The sequence below is a fragment of the Neoarius graeffei genome, chromosome 11 (genome assembly GCF_027579695.1).
Source record: "Neoarius graeffei isolate fNeoGra1 chromosome 11, fNeoGra1.pri, whole genome shotgun sequence".
NCBI classification, from domain to species: domain Eukaryota; kingdom Metazoa; phylum Chordata; class Actinopteri; order Siluriformes; family Ariidae; genus Neoarius; species Neoarius graeffei.
The window spans coordinates 15,747,910-15,767,853 of record NC_083579.1 but is presented as its reverse complement, the minus strand read 5'-3'; the positions used below and the strand labels follow the sequence as shown (position 1 = coordinate 15,767,853).

General features: G+C 40.5%; 1 protein-coding gene across 1 annotated transcript in view; it reads right to left on the bottom strand.

Moving 5' to 3' along the window:
* The window catches only part of ush2a (Usher syndrome 2A (autosomal recessive, mild)), a 500,620-nt gene that overhangs the window by 91,049 nt on the left and 389,627 nt on the right, over positions 1–19,944 (bottom strand). Inside the window, exons 50-53 of the mRNA XM_060934842.1 lie at positions 18,640–18,863; positions 14,287–14,527; positions 9,516–9,713; positions 8,547–8,701 (exon numbers count right to left, since the gene is read on the bottom strand). Of these exons, the coding sequence (XP_060790825.1) occupies positions 8,547–8,701; positions 9,516–9,713; positions 14,287–14,527; positions 18,640–18,863 (818 nt within the window). The remainder of the gene's footprint in view (positions 1–8,546; positions 8,702–9,515; positions 9,714–14,286; positions 14,528–18,639; positions 18,864–19,944) is intronic.

The window sequence follows — 19,944 nt, the reverse complement described above, 5'->3', positions numbered from 1 at the left end:
GGCGCAGACAGCAATTATAGCAAGATAACACTGATGTGGCTGAGATAGATGCTCCTGAAGAACCACGCGGCTGCTATCAGAAATATCCAGTTGGCTCAGCACTTCATAATTAGACAGCCGGAGCCGGGCTGGGAGAAGGAATGTCTTCAAGTCGGAGAAGTTCTGCTGCAGCCCCATCATACTCCATTCATGCCTTCATTCACTACAAGGGAGTTAACTGATAAAATATGAACAATGATGGGTTAAAAGAGGGGTTCACAAACTTTTTGGCAAACTACCCCGCATGGTAGGTGGAGGTACATAGGTGGGTGGAGAAATCAAATTTTTTAAATGTTGAACTTTCATTCTAGTGCAGGACAGTAACAAGGACTAACAGCACACACGCCATTTAATTGGGGCTTGTCTCAACATGACTCCCAGGAACAGTTCACAACAGCTGCATTCCAACATCTGTCTTCAGTTGCTCAATAGTCAGAATATAGCTTTGTAAAATAAATGAATAAAACAAACAAACAAACAAACAAACAAACAAACAAACAAACAAACAAACAAACAAACAACAAGAGTTCTCTGAGAGCACAATATCCCTCACTGGCGACTCTGCCATAACTCTGGTAAAATGCGACTGAATTGAACGAAATTGCCATATATGTATTACCGACATATAACAAAGAATCCTGTCAAGTTTCGTGAAATTCCTCCAAAAATTGTGAGGGAAGTTGATTTCAGAAAGCAAGCACACCTTGATGAAATTGCCAAAGTTTGTTAATAATCAAGGGCATAACTCTGGTAAAATTTGCCCAAATTAAACGAAATTTCAATATGCGTATAACTGTCATATAACAAAGCCTTTTGCCAAGTTTGGTGAAATTCGTCCACAAATTGTGAGAGGAGTTGATTTCAGAAGGAAAACACACCTTCATGAAATTGTGAAAGTACAAGTTATTTAATCAAAGGTCAAAACTCTTGGAAAATTTTCACAAACGAAATTAAATCGCAATATGTGTATTACCATCATATAACAAGGCCTTTTGCCAAGCTTCGAGAAATTCGTCCAAAAATTGTGAGAAGAGTTGATTTCAGAAGGAAAACACACCTTCATGAAATTGTGAAAGTATCTCATCTCATTATCTCTAGCCGCTTTATCCTTCTACAGGGTCGCAGGCAAGCTGGAGCCTATCCCAGCTGACTACGGGCGAAAGGCGGGGTACACCCTGGACAAGTCGCCAGGTCATCACAGGGCTGACACATAGACACAGACAACCATTCACACTCACATTCACACCTACGGTCAATTTAGAGTCACCAGTTAACCTAACCTGCATGTCTTTGGACTGTGGGGGAAACCGGAGCACCCGGAGGAAACCCACGCGGACACGGGGAGAACATGCAAACTCCATTGTGAAAGTATGAGGTTGTTAATCAAGGGCTGTAACTCTGGTAAAATGCGACCAAATCGAACAAAATTATAGTATGCGTACTAGCGACATATAACAATGCCTCTCATCAAGTTTTGAGAAATTCATCCAAAAATTGTGAGAGGCGTTGATGTCAGAAGGAAGACACACTCTCATGAAATTGTCAAAGTATAATTTTGTTAATCAAGGGCTCTAACTCTGGTAAAATGCGACTGAATTGAACGAAATTGCCATATATGTATTACCGACATATAACAAAGAATCCTGTCAAGTTTCGTGAAATTCCTCCAAAAATTGTGAGGGAAGTTGATTTCAGAAAGCAAGCACACCTTGATGAAATTGCCAAAGTTTGTTAATAATCAAGGGCATAACTCTGGTAAAATTTGCCCAAATTAAACGAAATTTCAATATGCGTATAACTGTCATATAACAAAGCCTTTTGCCAAGTTTGGTGAAATTCGTCCACAAATTGTGAGAGGAGTTGATTTCAGAAGGAAAACACACCTTCATGAAATTGTGAAAGTACAAGTTATTTAATCAAAGGTCAAAACTCTTGGAAAATTTTCACAAACGAAATTGAATCGCAATATGCGTATTACCGTCATATAACAAGGCCTTTTGCCAAGCTTCGAGAAATTCGTCCAAAAATTGTGAGAGGAGTTGATTTCAGAAGGAAAACACACCTTCATGAAATTGTGAAAGTATGAGGTTGTTAATCAAGGGCTGTAACTCTGGTAAAATGCGACCAAATCGAACAAAATTATAGTATGCGTACTAGCGACATATAACAATGCCTCTCATCAAGTTTTGAGAAATTCATCCAAAAATTGTGAGAGGCGTTGATGTCAGAAGGAAGACACACTCTCATGAAATTGTCAAAGTATAATTTTGTTAATCAAGGGCTGTAACTCTGGTAAAATGTGACTGAATTGAACGAAATTGCAATATGCGTATTACCGACATATAACAAAGAATCCTGCCAAGTTTCGTGAAATTCCTCCGAAAATTATGAGAGGAGCTGATTTCAGAAGGTGATTTCACCCTTTCCTGGGATGGACGGACGAACGGACGGATGAACGGACATCGCCACGACATAATTCCCCTTCAGGCCTTTTGGCCAGCGGGGGATAAAAAAGCGATTGCGAGTTTCTCTCATGACTGCATTTGTAACTCAAGGGTCACGATCCCTAGTTTTATCGGCACCTGGTTTGTGCATGAAAAGGAAACTAGACCTCTATTTTAATCTCGATGAAAAAAACCCACACACTTCCAAGAAGGAATTAAAAAAGGAACACAGTGTTCTCCCCAGAGCGCTTTTGCCCCGACACGGGGCTGATACTCTTTACTTTCATGCCAACACGCTTTAAATTTGCTGACACACTATTTTTTTGCTCCGACACTCGTTGAAAACTGCCCTGTCAACTCTCACGACTTTGCCGTGAGACTCACGATTTTTTGCACTGAATCGCGCAGTGAAAGGGCATTCGTGATTGGTTGACGGCAGGAAGTTGACCAGTGTTTTCATCATTTCCACGTTACCAGTGGGAAAGACACACATGGTGAAAATGACTGACAGCGATTCTGGATCAGAAGGCCCTCCAAGTTCTAAAAAACAGAACATTTTCAAGTATCACGGTGCAGCTGAGTATGATACGAAGTTTAATTCCAACTGGACCAAAATCTCCCCATGCGTTATCGCCGATTCAGTGAGCAAGCACCATTTCCGATGCACTGTTTGCAACAGGAGTATCAGTTGTAAATACCAAGACCTTCGAGATGTTGAACTTGACATGCAAAGAAAATCTCACAAAGATCTTGAAAAAGCAAGATCGTCGTCAGGATCATTCGACTGCATTTGTAGCACAGACTTCTGTCAGTGAGAAGGTATATTTTTATATCTTATCGTGTTTGAACAAAGTTAAATGTGCCTTGTTTCAGTTAATCTAAGCTTAACTAGATCTATTTGCAAAGTTGCAAAGTAAAATAATAGCTTATTTTGAACTGTTCCATAGATATGTTATTATAAATGTATAGGCAATTATTTTTTTTCAAGAGAAACTCTGCATGCTGCATTTGGCGTTTAATAGCCGAGCGAGTCTATGTTGGTGACGGGAAATAAAAAATAAGTTTTTTAGACCCCCCCCCACTAGGGCTCTGACCTGGACCTGACCGGGGCCTGCAGCCCCGGACCCCGACTTTCTCACTTCTTTTTCATTTTGGGGTTGACAGCTATATTCAACCATGTTAATAGTAAAAAGTGACAGTGTCAGTACCACCATAAAATGCTCCAAAAAGTCACCAGATGCCACCAAATGGGCTACCTTTTTTCAAATTTTTCCATGGGAGGCCCATTGGACCCTCCCCCCCAAACAAGAGGGGGAAACCTCTGCGGGCCACCCAGAAGTTAGGTCTTTATTTTGATCCTGGGGAGAACACTGTATATACAGTTGTCGGCAAAAGTTTACATACAGTGACATGAATGTCATCTTGGATATGAATGTCATGGCAATATTTGGGCTTTCAGTAATTTCTTTGAACTGTTGTTTTTCTGTGGCAGAATGATTGTATAGGATGCATCTTTAATTAAAAAAAAACACTAGAATTTGGTGCACAAGTTTTAATTTTGGCGGCACGGTGGTGTAGTGGTTAGCGCTGTCGCCTCACAGCAAGAAGGTCCTGGGTTCGAGCCCCGGGGCCGGCGAGGGCCTTTCTGTGCGGAGTTTGCATGTTCTCCGCGTGGGTTTCCTCCGGGTGCTCCGGTTTCCCCCACAGTCCAAAGACATGCAGGTTAGGTTAACTGGTGACTCTAAATTGACCGTAGGTGTGAATGTGAGTGTGAATGGTTGTCTGTGTCTATGTGTCAGCCCTGTGATGACCTGGTGACTTGTCCAGGGTGTACCCCGCCTTTCGCCCGTAGTCAGCTGGGATAGGCTCCAGCTTGCCTGCGACCCTGTAGAAGGATAAAGCGGCTAGAGATAATGAGATGAGATAATGAGATGAGAAGTTTTAATTTTCTTTGGGTTCTCTGAAATTAACACAGGATCAAAATTATACATACAGGGTCAAAAATATACATACAGCACACCTAATATTTAGGTAAAATGTCTTTTTGCAAAATTCACCTTGACCAAACATTTTTGTTTACCATGAACAAGTTTCTGGCAGAATTCTGTTTGGATATTTCACGACTCTTCATGGTAGAATTGGTAGAGTTCAAATAAATTTGTTTTTTTCTTGGCATGGACTTGACTTATAAGCACGGTCCATATATTTTCAATAGAGTTGAAGTCAGGACTTGTTTTAAGCTTAATGTTAGCCTGCTTTATCCTCCACAACCAGCTCTGATGTGTGTTTGGGTTCATTGTCCTGTTGTAACTCCCAAATCCCAAGTCGTGTTCAAGTTTCTGATGGTTTATGCTGAAGAATTCTGAGATAGTCCTCCTTCTTCATTATTCCATCCACTTTGTGCAATGAACCAGTTCCACTGGCAGCAAAAACAGCCCCAGAGCATGATGAGCCTACCACCACCACCAGCTGGTACAGTGTTCCTCTGTACATGGTGGTCATAACTCAATCTTTATCTCATCTGACCATACAGCTATCCTCTAGAAGGCTTTTTCTTTGTCTGTGTGGTCAGCTTCAAACATTAGTTAAGCTTGAAGGTGTCAATATTTGGAGCAGGGGGTTATTTCTTGGATAGCAGCCTTTTAGTCCATGGTGATGTAAAACTCACTGAACTGTAGATAGTGATCCATCAGTTTCCAGTTCATGGCAGGGCTGTGCCATGGTGCTTCCCAGGTTGTTCCTGACCATCCAAACCAATTTCCTTTCAGCTGAGGGTGACAGTTTGGATTTTCTTGAAGCAAAGTGGCTTGGCAAAGTGACTACACCTCACAATAACTTGGATACAATTGTTTGAAGTGATCTTGGAATTTGCAGTTGTTTAGAAATGGCTCCAAGAGACATTCCGGAGTTGTGTACATCTGCGATCCTCTTTCTCAGATCTGCACTGAGCTCCTTGGACTTTCCTATTTTACTGTGTACTGGTCAGTCTAATGAGTGCTGTAAACAAACCCTTTTTATGAAGGCACAGAGACGCTACCAGCTGTAGTCAATCATGATCAGTAACAGGAAGTTAAGAGACCTCGGCCTTGGCAAGATAAGAGACATTTTGGAAGTTTCATCACCTCTGAATGAATAATCTAAGTGAGTGTATGTAAATTTTTGACCCTGTGTTGATTTCAGAAAACCCAAAGAAAATTAAAACTTGTGCACCAAATTCTAGTGTTTTTTTTTAAAGATGTATGCCATACAATCATTCTGCCACAGAAAAAGAACAGTTCAAAGAAATTACTGAAAGTCCAAATATAGCCATGACATTCATATCCAAGATGACGTCAATGTATATAAACTTCTGATATATATATATATATATATATATATATATATATATATATATATATATATATATATACATATATATATCCTAAAAAACAAGTCCTAAATTCAAAACATAATGTAGAAAAAAAAAAATCAAAAATATGTTTTACGATGACCATGATTGATTATTATACCTGAAAGGATACAAAAAATGCTGACGTCAGTTATGTAGGCAAACAGAGGGAATTAACATTATTAAAGAACACTCCTATTACAAACACTGCCGGAATTATTACAGATATAACTGTTTTTACTCGACAGATATTCACGTGCACTATTTGGGATTAGGCATGTAATGATCTTCCCAATTCACGATTTGATTTGGCTCATAATATTGAGCTCATGATTTGATTTTCCCAAGATATTTTTCGAAAAACATTCAATGAGGAAAATTTTATCACAAAAAAAAGCAACATTAATTTTCCTATTCACTTTCTGAATAACCAAAAATAATTATTTCCCCACATTTGTAAAGGTTGGAGTAAAATATAAACAGCCTATTTACTAAAATATTCCTTTGATTGGCTCAGCCTTTGACTGAAGCCAGTTCATAGAGGCACCTGTCTGTATGTGTACATTTAAAGCTAGACTGCCTTTCAGATTTTTCAAATGTAGGTCATAAAAAGAATTTTCCCAGCACCCAATTATTTGTGTTTCGTGGACCAAAAGCTACTGAATTCGAATCACAGACTTCCAGGTTTATTAGTTTTTTAAATAGAACAATTAATGAATTTCGGGCCACATGGCCTTAAATTCTCTGCTATTTTTTCCTGCTTCACCATGACCTAATTCAAGATACTATGTCATGCATCACGTGGTGGGCTTTCCCTGTTCGCACAAGGCATTGTGGGATACAAATTTGAAACAGGAGAGGAAAATGGAGGACGTGAGTGTGCGAATGAAACGTGAAAGACTGACTACAGTAACAGAAAGCGAAAAGAAAAGACGCTGTATTGCGAAGGAAAGGAAACACAGGACCAAACTAATAAATAAAGGTGATCAGCGGAGATGGTGGGATGATCAAAGGTAAACTTATGTATGCGCACATGCACTTCCTCTGTTTGCTTGACTGCACGAACTGGGCGATCTCACGCATATTATTTGCTGTGGAATCCTCTCAAATTAGACATGTTCCCAGTCATAGGATTGCTTGATATTTTGTGAGATATTACAGAAATAAACATACATCATTTTGACCACGTTTCAGAGAGAACTAAATTTTATCGATTTTCTTAAATTGAAAGGCCGTCTTCCTTTAACCGAGTTCGAGTGTGTTTACGAATGTAATTGGCGTGCCAGCCTCAGGTAGCGATTCCACAGTCGTGGTGTGGCGACACTGCGTACTGACTGTGTAAGTGCCATGTTACATAACCTCAGATTGCGATGTAATCCTCTGTGCCTGATTGGTCTACAGCGCTGTACAAGAAAGGAACAGATTTTGAAATGGTTCGAATCTTGGTGTCGATGTATTTTTGAGCAAGCTATTTTTTTCTATTGATGTACCATAACTTCTATCTCCCAATCAAACAAAGGCTGAGCTCAGACCTGCACAGGCCTCTTTTTAAAAATGAAAAAATTCCTAAAAAATATTCCTTTCCTTAATAAACTTTTCTGAACATTTATTCTGCCTTCATGTGCCTCTCTTGTCTTTAGCTTTCAGCAGTCTGTAAAAAGAGAGCTCTGATTTCTTGTTAAATCTATTTATAGTCAATTATACAGCAGCTCTTTCACACTTTACATCTGTTTTTGCAGCATTAGAGCTGTGTTACTTCTACCTACAGTGAAGTTATGTGTATTTTTGCTATTGTACATTATCACAATAGCGCCCTCTGGTGTCTAAACACAATTAGAGCTACAAAACTAAGAGATCACTCAGCCTGATAATAATCACCAGTCATTTTTTCTTTCATTGATTCAAATTGTCATAAATGTGTATCACGAGTTATCATTATATGAAGTATTGTTACATGCAATAGAATATTGGAGATTCTTGTGACTTGTGATAATAAAGTCCTATTGGTATGAAGTCAGTTTCTGTTGTAAGGGTGTGCAAACCTTTGTGATTGAAGTATTCAGAATATAATAGACATGTAGTAGATTATATAGCCAAAAGTATGTGCACCCCTGACCATCACACCCATATGTCCTTGTTGAACATCTTATTCTAGATTTATTCTCCTTCACTGTTATAATGAACTCCACTCATCTCTTCTCTTCTCTCTTGGGAAGGCTTTCCACTAGATTTTGGGGCGTGGCTGTGGGGATTTATGTTCGTTCAGTTCAGCTACAAGAACATTAGTGAGATCAGACACCGATATTGGGATGTTGAGGCTCCAGTTTATCTGAAAGGTGTTCAGTGGGGTTGAGTTCAGTCAGGGCTCTGTGTAGGACACTCGAGTTCTTCACTCCAACCTTCACACACCATGTCTTCATGGGGCTCACTTTGTGTACAGGAGCATCATCATGGCCCTGCTGGAACAGGTTTGGACCTATTAGTTCCAGTGAAGGGAAACTGTAATGTTACAGTGTACAGAGACATTCTGTACAACTGTGTGCCTCAGACTTTGTGGAAGAACCACATAGGAGTGTGATGGTCAGGTGTCCAAACCATAAACCTTTGGCCATACAGCGTGTATTAACTTCCTACACTTCAGGAAACTTGGTAATGGACTAACGTTACAGACTCACTTTGGGGGAATCTGCGCAGCCGGCTGTAGTGCAGACTCTCAGCTCGTATGTGTACTCATGGAAAGGCCGAATTCCTCCAGCATCAGTGAAACTCCTCTCGGTTCCACGGTAACGCTCCCGTCCGTCTCGCAGAACCACATAGTGGCTGATCTCGCCTGGTGCAACAGAAAAACATGCAAACACCAGACTAAGACTTAAAGATCAAATTAAAGAAGGGAGGCGGTACGGACGAGGAAAGGGTTTAACAGTCAACTTTATTTCCTCTACCCTTCAAATCTTCCCCTTGTCTATGTTCCTCACTCTTCACTTCTTTCCCTGTGTCTCTGTGTCAGAGTGTGGAGGTGGAGGACTAACTTCTCCTAAAATCACAGCAGATTGGGCTGTGAGCCTCTGATTAAAGCGCAGAATGCCCTAATGAGCAATCAACGTGTTTCTTTACATATTTAAGTGGTCCAGAAGTTCCCTCAAATGGAGCTTGTTATTTCTACTTAGCGCCATGTTTATGCGCATGTGAATTTGGGCATTCATAAATTATTCGGCTGAGAGATGCAGATTGAGTGTGGTAACTGAGGGTGCAGTGCTACATCAATCAGCCGGATACACGTCGACCCACCCGCCAGGTTATTATCCCAGGGTTGATTCCAGTTCCGTGTAGAAATGAGGCTAAATGCACAAAATCACAACGCAAGCACAGATTAGCAAAACAAGCAGCTCTGTGATTAAAGGATCAAACAGGAACGTCTGTCGTGTGAAGATCAGCATTTAGTACAGCAACAATGACTTTCAAACAATTACAATGGCACAGCTAACAGCTAAAGCTTCCTGCACTGTCTTCTCTGTCCGGATGGTGGCGCTGTGTTTCAGTTTCACTTATTCCGTTTTCAGGCTTTATGCACAACAGACTGTATAAAATAATTACCATGTTATCATAAAGGAAATGGTTCAGAACAAATTCTAAATAAAAGTTACCGTTAGCCTTAATCGGTGAAGACCAGTTGAGTAGGACCATGTCGTCTCGGAGGCCCACTCGCTTCCAGTGGGGGGGCAGGACACCATGAGGTACGTCCTCTTTAGTAGTGACCCATGAGGGCAGGCTAAACCCATGGCCATGCCTGTTCCACACAGACACTCTGTACTCGTAGGTAGTGTAGGGCTCCAGGTTTGTGTCTGAATTAGCATGCAAAACCATAAAACATGTTCATTCACGCCAGGGGTGGAACAAAATGCCACCATCTGTATCTGTTTAAAGCTCAGAACATCTGCATCTGAACCAGAAGGAGGTGTGGCTTAACAGATACCGATGTATATTTTTTATTTAAATGGGAAAAAGAAGCAGTTTTTCATTCACAGAATATAACAACAAAAATATCAATTTGCAGAACAAAACAAAAACTACTCAATCGTTCAACTCCTGAATGTTTCCTGAACAGTTCCTCAACCTCAGCTACATCATTCGAGTTCGCTGTTGGTCTCTCTCGATCGAAAGATCGCTGTCTTTCAGAACAACAACTGTCCTGAAACAATTCATTGTAGGGAATATATTTTAGTTGTAATTAAATTATAGTAACATTTTCGAGGAATAACGAAGAAATCTTGTGCAAAAAACATGTATGTATGTAGTTAACGTTTTTTTTTTTCAATTAATGAAGTTATTATTCTTATTTTTCGGAGAGCAGACATACGCTGCCCTGTGCACTCTGTGGATTTTATGTAAATAAAGGCATTTATTTTATGAATTTTGCGTCTGTTTATATTTTGGAGCTGAGTACAGCAGTCCTGAGGTCAGGTTACTGGCGCAAACACAAACGAGCACGTCCTGTTCGTGTTTGTTTCGAACACATTTATTATTTGTTGGTAATCCATTTCGGCAACGCATCACTGAACTGAGGCCATATGTGGGATGTGGTACTTTATGTACCCACAGGAGAGTGGTGAAGCGTTAGGAAGCATCTTCCTTTCCATACAAAAACAAGGCTTTACTTTGAAGACTGGCCTGGGACCTCTGAGTTTATTGCGCTGTTTTTCTTTATCGGCGCAACAACTGTTTGGTGTAAGTGTGTGCGTGTGTGTGTGCGTGTGTGTGGGGGGGGAGTCATGGGTGTAAATCACGGAAATCGGATTGTGAGACCTTCAGTGCTGGAAAGAACCTCACATCACTGCATCCTGCGAGCTCATGTACATTACAGGAGGCAAAATGTTTGATCACATTTTTTTTTTACAGACAAATTCTCTGTGGAAAAAAAAATCTCAATCACATTAATACCTCAGAAACTTTACTAACACACACACACACACACACACACAATGTCCCTGTCATAACCATTGCAGTTATCTCTCATCTCATTATCTCTAGCCGCTTTATCCTTCTACAGGGTCGCAGGCAAGCTGGAGCCTATCCCAGCTGACTACGGGCGAAAGGCGGGGTACACCCTGGACAAGTCGCCAGGTCATCACAGGGCTGACACATAGACACAGACAACCATTCACACTCACATTCACACCTACGGTCAATTTAGAGTCACCAGTTAACCTAACCTGCATGTCTTTGGACTGTGGGGGAAACCGGAGCACCCGGAGGAAACCCACGAGGAGAATATGCAAACTCCACACAGAAAGGCCCTCGCCGGCCCCGGGGCTCAAACCCAGGACCTTCTTGCTGTGAGGCGACAGAGCTAACCACTACACCACCGTGCCGCTCCATTGCAGTTTTATATATATATATATATATCCTTGGTGGAATGTTCAAAACAGGAAATCAGCGTTCCTTGATTAAACGACTCCGATAAAGAATCACAAAGCGAAGATGGCCATATTGGAGGAATCCAGGGAGCCGTTCTCTGTGAGGTATTCGTCTGAGCGTGCTCAGTGTCACCCGTCTGCAGGTTGTTAGTGTGGGGCGCACAAAACATCTGGAGGCGCGTGGGGCCGCCACAGCTTTAGACGCTTGTGCCCAGATGGCGGCACAGCGCTGATTAGAATCACTGTGGTTGCTCCAGCCAGCCCTGCTGAACTCTTGCATTAGTCTTGATTAAACAGACACAACTAACCAAATAAATAACGGGCTGAAGGAACCAATTGTGCGCTCACTCCAGTCAGCCAGATAAATAAATGTGAAAGGCGAGCGGGCGCTTCAGCTGCCGATCTGGAACCTTTAGTGAACGAAGCGGCAGCTTGACGTGGCAAGAAGCACGGAGTAGCAGGATTCACAAATCAGTCTGATCTGGGAGGCAGGAAACACGAATAGTGTCGGAAAAACACCATGGGGTTTGGTGGAGTGTTGTAGTGTTCTAGTTTTTTTTTTAATATATCAGAATATTTGATTAGTTTGACCTACTTTTAGTTAAATTTTGATTTATCTGCAAGTATATTAGTGATGATGGAATTATAGTAATGGGAACATGTGGTTATGAATGTTTATACCAGAAAACAGAACACCGCATTTACACTGTATTTTACCTTTCCTTCTGTCTGTATTTTTCTGTCACGTGACGGTGTATTAGGGCCACTGGAGATTAAAAAAAACAAAAAACCTGGAGCTGAGGGCGGGGTAACATTCACTGTAAAAAATAATTTGTTGTGTTAACTTAAAAAAAGTGATTAACCTGGTTGCCTTAAAATTTCAAGTTTGTTGAAACTCATAGGGTAAGTTAGCACAATGCAACTTGATTGCCTCATTATGCTAACTTACTATCATGGTTTTAATGAACTCAATATTTTAAGGCAACCAGGTGATTCACTTTTTAATTCAAAACAAGAAATATTTTTTTACAGTGTTCTGAGATTCAGAATTTTTGAGATTAAAGAGTCACAAATTTACCAGGAAAAACTCAAAACTCTGATATTCTCTGAGACAACAATCACATGCTTTCTGGCTTCTTCTTCTTCTGTCGATTTATTGGCGGTTAACAATCGATGTGTATTACCGCCATTGCTTTCTGGCTGCAGTGCATTCTGGGAAATGTAGTTAAAAATCTCTTGGTGCTTTACTCTCTTATATTGCGTGATTGAGGAGGAAAGACGACGTTTCCTGTAACTCTCGGCTCAGTCGTGGCGTCTGTGGTGTGATGATGTTGATCTGACCCTGCAAAGTGAAGCGCTATGGTCCCTTGTATTAAAAAAAAAAAAAATTGCACTATTTTTCAGGGGGGTTTTTTCTCTTAAAGGAGAACCAATGTCTTTTTTAAACTTGCTTTATTTCTTGATTAATGTGTTATTCAATTATGTTTTAAGTTTTAGTAACCTTATATCATGACTCGTATTGGCAACTAATTGGAATTAAATATTATACTTATCGGCCTATTTGGTTTTTAGCCATGTTGAATTTAGTTCGTTTGGTCCACGGCAGGCGTCGCTTATCCGCGCAATCTTCACGAGACTTGTGCAAGACTTCGAAACGTGAAGTGTCAGCCAGGTGTCATCTCATCTCATCTCATTATCTCTAGCCGCTTTATCCTTCTACAGGGTCGCAGGCAAGCTGGAGCCTATCCCAGCTGACTACGGGCGAAAGGCGGGGTACACCCTGGACAAGTCGCCAGGTCATCACAGGGCTGACACATAGACACAGACAACCATTCACACTCACATTCCCACCTACGGTCAATTTTGAGTCACCAGTTAATCTAACCTGCATGTCTTTGGACTGTGGGGGAAACCGGAGCACCCGGAGGAAACCCACGCGGACACGGGGAGAACATGCAAACTCCACACAGAAAGGCCCTCGCCGGCCCTGGGGCTCGAACCCAGGACCTTCTTGCTGTGAGGCGACAGCGCTAACCACTACACCACCGTGCCGCCCAGCCAGGTGTCAGTGCCGCCATTTTGAAAACTGTTTTCCAAAAGAAAATGAGTTTAATGACGATTACTGCCTACTTTTTTCAAACTTTCCTGATTGCCATCAAAACAAACAAACTTCCAGCTTGATTACATCAGCATTTGAAAGACGGTGCGCACGTCTTTTGACAACGTTGGCAGATGTTGGTCACTTTGATTTCCGTTGCAGGTAGTTTGTATTGATTAATGTAGGAAATACGCTCAGTATAACATGTATTTATCACAAAAATACATGCATGTACTTATTATTTTGAAAACCAACCAGCTGACTGATCTGGCACGTTTTAATTGTGCGACAGTAATGACGTAAATACCAGTGCGACAGACTAGTGTCCGAAAGTGTTTTTTTCATTTTACCAATGAGCTCACTATATAGTCCTCTATATAGTAATTCCCTATATAGGGAGTCGTGAGTGATTTTGGACACGGGGAACAGTTAGCAGACGTTGGTCACTTTGATTTCCGCTGTACGTTTTACTTCCGTCCTATGATGTCTCGCACAGGTCTCAACGAATCTCGTTTATGGCCATCGCTTTGACATATGGACTGATATATTACATAGCATATTTCAAACACTCATAACTTGCTACAGCAGCAACAAAATAGATATCAAAAATGCATTCCTATATTTAATAAAATGAGATAAATAGAATTTTGATAATAAAAAATTTGCCTTCAGTTCTCCTTTAAATGTATGACTTTAATCTCAGAAACTCAGAGTTTTTTCATGGAATATTTCCCACTCCCTCAGCACCTCAGTTCTTGTTTTTTTTATACCTACAGTACAATGCCCCGAATACATGCTCATACTCGCCATCGCTCTTCTGTTCAGCATTTCTTTATGATATTGATTTCAGAAGAAAACAGATACAACAGAGACTGTCGGAGTGTTGCTACCTTTCACCATTACCTGTAAAGTAGTATCTGTTCGCCACTCCGCTGTAGACGACCTGCTCAGCTGTTGGGCAGAGGCGAGTGTGTGTTGGTTCAGAAGGCTGTGGTGCTTGAGGTACATTAGAGGAAGCCTGCGTGGTTGATGGTGTGTCTGGTACCCGGGTACACGTGAACTGGTTTGGGTTAAAATCACACACACCGCAGTAGGCTCTTGAGGCGGCAGACACAGGACAAAGAACACTGGGACGACACTTTTCCTAAAAGACACACACACACACACACACACACACACACACACACACACACATTAAATGACATGTTTTCAGTTGACTTGGGTGTCACACTACGCCAGCGTGTGGATCTCAATGTCTCAGTGAATAACGCAGAGGGCCTTTAATGACGTAATTACAAGTTAATGATGGTTTGCTTTGGTTCACGCTCTCTCTTTAGCTGCCAAGCTCAAGCTGAGTTGCGGTATGTTACTGTGAGCAAATCTGATGAATGACGTTTGAGTGCGAGTTCTCGCTTCCTGATGGGAGACGCACATACAGTCTATCACATAGACTTATATTTCTCACATAGCTTCATGGTGTGGCAAAGAATCCTCATGCCCAATAATACACACATGGACCACATGGGACTATGGGAGGAAACTGGAGCACCAGGAGGAAACCCCCACAGGCATGAAGAGAACATGTAACCTCCACATAGTAGTCCTGCAGAAATGTGATGTGTTCTGGATACTTGGATGAATAAACAAAGAGAGAAAGTAAAAAAGAAAGATGCGACATACAAAACACTTTAACCTCGTCTCTTAGATAATTATCTTATTTTATCGTTTCTCAGGGCTTGGGTGATTTCTTTGGGTTCTACACATGCTCACTGGGCCTGTTTTTAACCTTTTACTGGTGTTGTGTATTTCTGACCAATTAATGAGAGTTTTCGGGTCATTCTTCATCCCCAGACACTGCTTTCTCGCTTTTTGGTTCATCTAATTATGCACAAACAAAGTTGGGGCACTTTCACACCTGTTAGTCTGGTCATTGAGTCTGAATCAGAGTGCACTTTGATTCTTTTTGATTCGTTTATGATTTGGTTGAATTGTTAATTGGTTGAGAGGAGTGCAGGGGTGAAAATGTACACATAAAACTATCATTCATTGGTCAAAAATACGGTGATTGAAAAAGTGAAACAAATATTTCAATCATACAAATCACCTGAGCATGATGGGGAACACAGAGTTGGTGCTGTTCAAATCAAACGGACCGAACGCTGCAGAGGTGAAAGCAAAAACTGTGAAGGCATCAACCAATCACACGAGTCGTCAGGGTTTAAAGGGTTAAACATGAGGCCGTAATTACTGGATCAGGATTCTGGGGTCGAGAGCTTCTCCGGCGAAGCTCGACAGGTTTAGAATGAATAGGTCATGTATTGAGATAAATGTCTTCATGAGTTTTATATCATACAAGTATGATAAACATATTGACAGAAACTTTACACTTCACACTTTCCTATGTGCCCACTGCCAAATAATATTATATTTTTAAATTAACTAAATTAGATGAAACATAAAACTTATCACCTTACTCAGCCACACTGGAGTCGGAACACTGAGTGCGCACTTACACATTCATAAAAGACTATTCACATGGTAACAGCATGATAATCACTTTCACTCTTTCGGTTTTGAGTGGTCTCTCTTTCGCGGTGGGAACGCCCACCGTAAACAGGATAAAATCTCTCAGCCATAGTTTAGGCTATTTGGAGGTATAACTTGTAGCGATGGCATGTGGATTTTATGTGCTTTAGATGATTCGGACAGTGATTCAACTCATGATTCAGGACAGTGATTGAATTTCAGAACAGCGAATTAATTCATGATTCAATTCATGATTCAGGACAGCGATTCAATTTCAGAACAGTGAATTCTTCCATGATTCAATTCATGATTCAGGACAGCGATTCAATTTCAGGACAGCAAATTAATTCATGATTCAATTCATGATTCAGGACAGCGATTACATTTCAGAACAGTGAATTAATTCATGATTCAATTCATGATTCAGGACAGCGATTCAATTTCAGAACAGCGAAAGAACTCATGATTCAATTCATGATTCAGGATAGTGATTCAATTTCAGAACAGTGAATTAATTCATGATTCAGGACAGCGATTCAATTTCAGAACAGCAAATTAATTCATGATTCAATTCATGATTCAGGATAGTGATTCAATTTCAGAACAGCGAATTAATTCATGATTCAATTCATGATTCAGGACAGCAATTAAATTTCAGAACAGTGAATTAATTCCTGATTCAATTCATGATTCAAGACAGCAATTCAATTTCAGAACAGTGAAACAATTCATGATTCAATTCATGATTCAGGATAGCGATTAAATTTCAGAACAGCGAATTAATTCATGATTCAATTCATGATTCAGGACAGCGATTCAATTTCAGAACAACTAATTAATTCATGATTCAGGACAGCAATTCAATTTCAGAACAGTGAAACAATTCATGATTCAATTCATGATTCAGGACAGCGATTCAATTTCAGAACAGTGAAACAATTCATGATTCAATTCATGATTCAGGATAGCGATTCAATTTCAGAACAGCGAATTAATTCATGATTCAATTCATGATTCAGGACAGCGATTCAATTTCAGAACAGCAAATTAATACATGATTCAATTCATGATTCAGGACCACAATTCAATTCAATCTTGAGAACTGCGACACTGATAATGAGCGGTGCCTTTTTAAAAAAACTTTGACTCCATACAGCCAAAGATCAGCTCGAGTAAGTGCAAATATTTCTTCTATTTATTATAAGTGTATCAGTTGATATGCGTGCGCTGTAGTGCATACACAGGAAAAACAACTGAACAATTTTTCCAGAGTTAAAAGTATTTTCCTCAAAAATAGTTAATTTTGCCCGATTTTGAGTTTAGAGAGTAAAATTTGGAGTTGGAGTGGGAGCAAAATTACAGAGTAATTGTAACACAGTAATAGAGTTGGTTGTGGCTCTGAACTGAGTAAAATAGCACAAGGGTTCATTTAAAGACACACTGAATAGAGTCAAATACCAGATAAATGAAGCTGTTGTAAAAAGCAGTTTTAGAACTGTGTTGGAAGGTGTGCAAAATCATGACCTTACCCATTGTGACTTGACCTGATGGGATTAGGAGTTGCCAGTGGGAGGGGTTTTCACTCTTCTCATTGAATGGAATGGAATTTTTTACACTTCTCATTGAATACCCCTCCCACTGCCAACCCTTTAACCTAAAACAATTGGACATAATTTTTTTGATGGCTGGTTAATTGTCCAAATCAATGGAGCAGATTTAAGTTTTTGTGCTTGATACATTCCTAAGACTGAACAGAATCACCTCAAGTGACCAAAACGGTTCGTCACAACCTCATCTCATCTCATTATCTGTAGCTGCTTTATCCTGTTCTACAGGGTCGCAGGCAAGCTGGAGCCTATCCCAGCTGACTACGGGCAAAAGGCGGGATACACCCTGGACAAGTCGCCAGGTCATCACAGGGCCGACACATAGACACAGACAACCATTCATACTCACATTCACACCTACGGTCAATTTAGAGTCACCAGTTAACCTAACCTGCATGTCTTTGGACTGTGGGGGAAACCGGAGCACCCAGAGGAAACCCACGCGGACACAGGGAGAACATGCAAACTCTGCACAGAAAGGCCCTCACCGGCCACGGGGCTTGAACCCGGACTTTCTTGCTGTGAGGCGACAGCGCTAACCACTACACCACCGTGTATATAAAAGTCATATGACATAAAAGTCATATGACATTGAAAATATTGCTTATATTTGTTGAAATTGACAACAAAATCAGAGCATACTCAAATCATTAGAGTGCCAGAAAATACCCTCAGACCCCAGAGGGTTAACATGTAAGACGTATTAACACGAGAGAGCTCAATCTATGGGTCACAGCACAGCTAGTGATTCAGCACGTTAGGTAATTATATTTATCTGCAGTTCAACACTAACCTGAGTCTCCATGAGTGGACCTGATGAATTGTCCTGCACATTTTAACACTTAACATTTAACTCTTTACTTTATCTTCATTGACTTTTTAGTTTTCATGTTTTTTCAGTAACGAGAAACAAGTCGAACGTAGTGTCTGTAGACAGGACATGACCATAAAAGCATGTCATGCTGATTTTTTTTTTGTCTTTTACATTTTGACTTCTGAATTCGACACTATTATAAAAAAATCAAACAAACAAACACAAAAACCACCTTTCCTTAATCCAATATTTAAATAAATAAATAACTTAAAACGTCTATGTTGTCATTAATGTGTTAATGTGTTATACCATGATGATGAGGTCATGTGGAGCTCGATCTGCACACACAGCCACATTAGGGTCGAACCCGACACCGTTACAGCACTCCCTGTCCTGCTCGATCAGCTCAGTCCAACAGCACTTCAGAGATGCCGTCCTGTTCTCCAGCACGTGAGCTCTCGGCTCCTGATCTGGGCCAGCGCAACATAATGTCGTGGATGTGTTGATGTATTGTTCTCCGCAGCACACCATTCCTACACACACACACACACACACACACACACACACACACACACACAGAATGTGTCATCTACAGAAACACAGGAACTGATATTGGAATTTGCAGTTGTTTAGAAATGGCTCCAAGAGACATTCTGGAGTTGTGTATATCTGCGATCCTCTTCCTCAGATCTGCACTAGGCTCCTTGGACTTTCCCATTTTACTGTGTGTTGGTCAATCCAATGAGTGCTGTAAACAAACCCTTTTTATGAAGGCACAGAGATGCTACCAGCTGTAGTTGATCATGATCACTAACAGGAAGTTAAGAGACCTCAGCCTTGGCAAAATAAGAGACATTTTGGAAGTTTCAGCAACTCTGAATTAATAATCTAAGTGAGCAAATGTATATTTTTACCCTGTATGTACAATTTTGACCCTGTGTTGATTTCAGAAAACCCAAAGAAAATTAAAACTTGTGCACTAAATTCTAGTGTTTTTGTAATTAAAGATGTATGCTGTACATTCTGCCACAGAAAAAGAACAGTTCAAAGAAATTACTGAAAGCCCAAATATATATATCATTTGTGTGATTTGGACTTTCATGAGAGTGAGCTCAGTCTATTTCTCCTTCAAACATATTTTAGTGGAAAAATATTGATTGAGTAAATAATCCAGTTTGTTCACGGTCATTACACCTCATTATTATGGACATTTTCTTTTACCTTTGAAAGACAGGGGGGTAGCCCCAGGACATGAGCCACACCCCTGTGTATATAGTCAGGATAAATACCCATGAGAGCACAGAGAGAGAGAAAGAAGAGCACAAAGCCAAGAGTTTCATCATAGCAGTGCTACTGATTCCAGGTGTTTCACATTCAGCATCTATTAGACGCCCTGCTGAGAAAGAGCTGCTTGGAAGAATAACAAGAAGAAAACCACAAAAAGTGAACTACTTACAAAAAGGGTGTTAAAGTAGAACGGTATCCATAATGCATAGAAATGTTTCCTCTTTTTTAATTCATAAGGGTGCCAATATTTTTTTCAACTGTATATTCTGATCAGAGTGTACTGCAGGAAATGATGTCACCTGGACACCAGAATTCCTGTTTGACCAA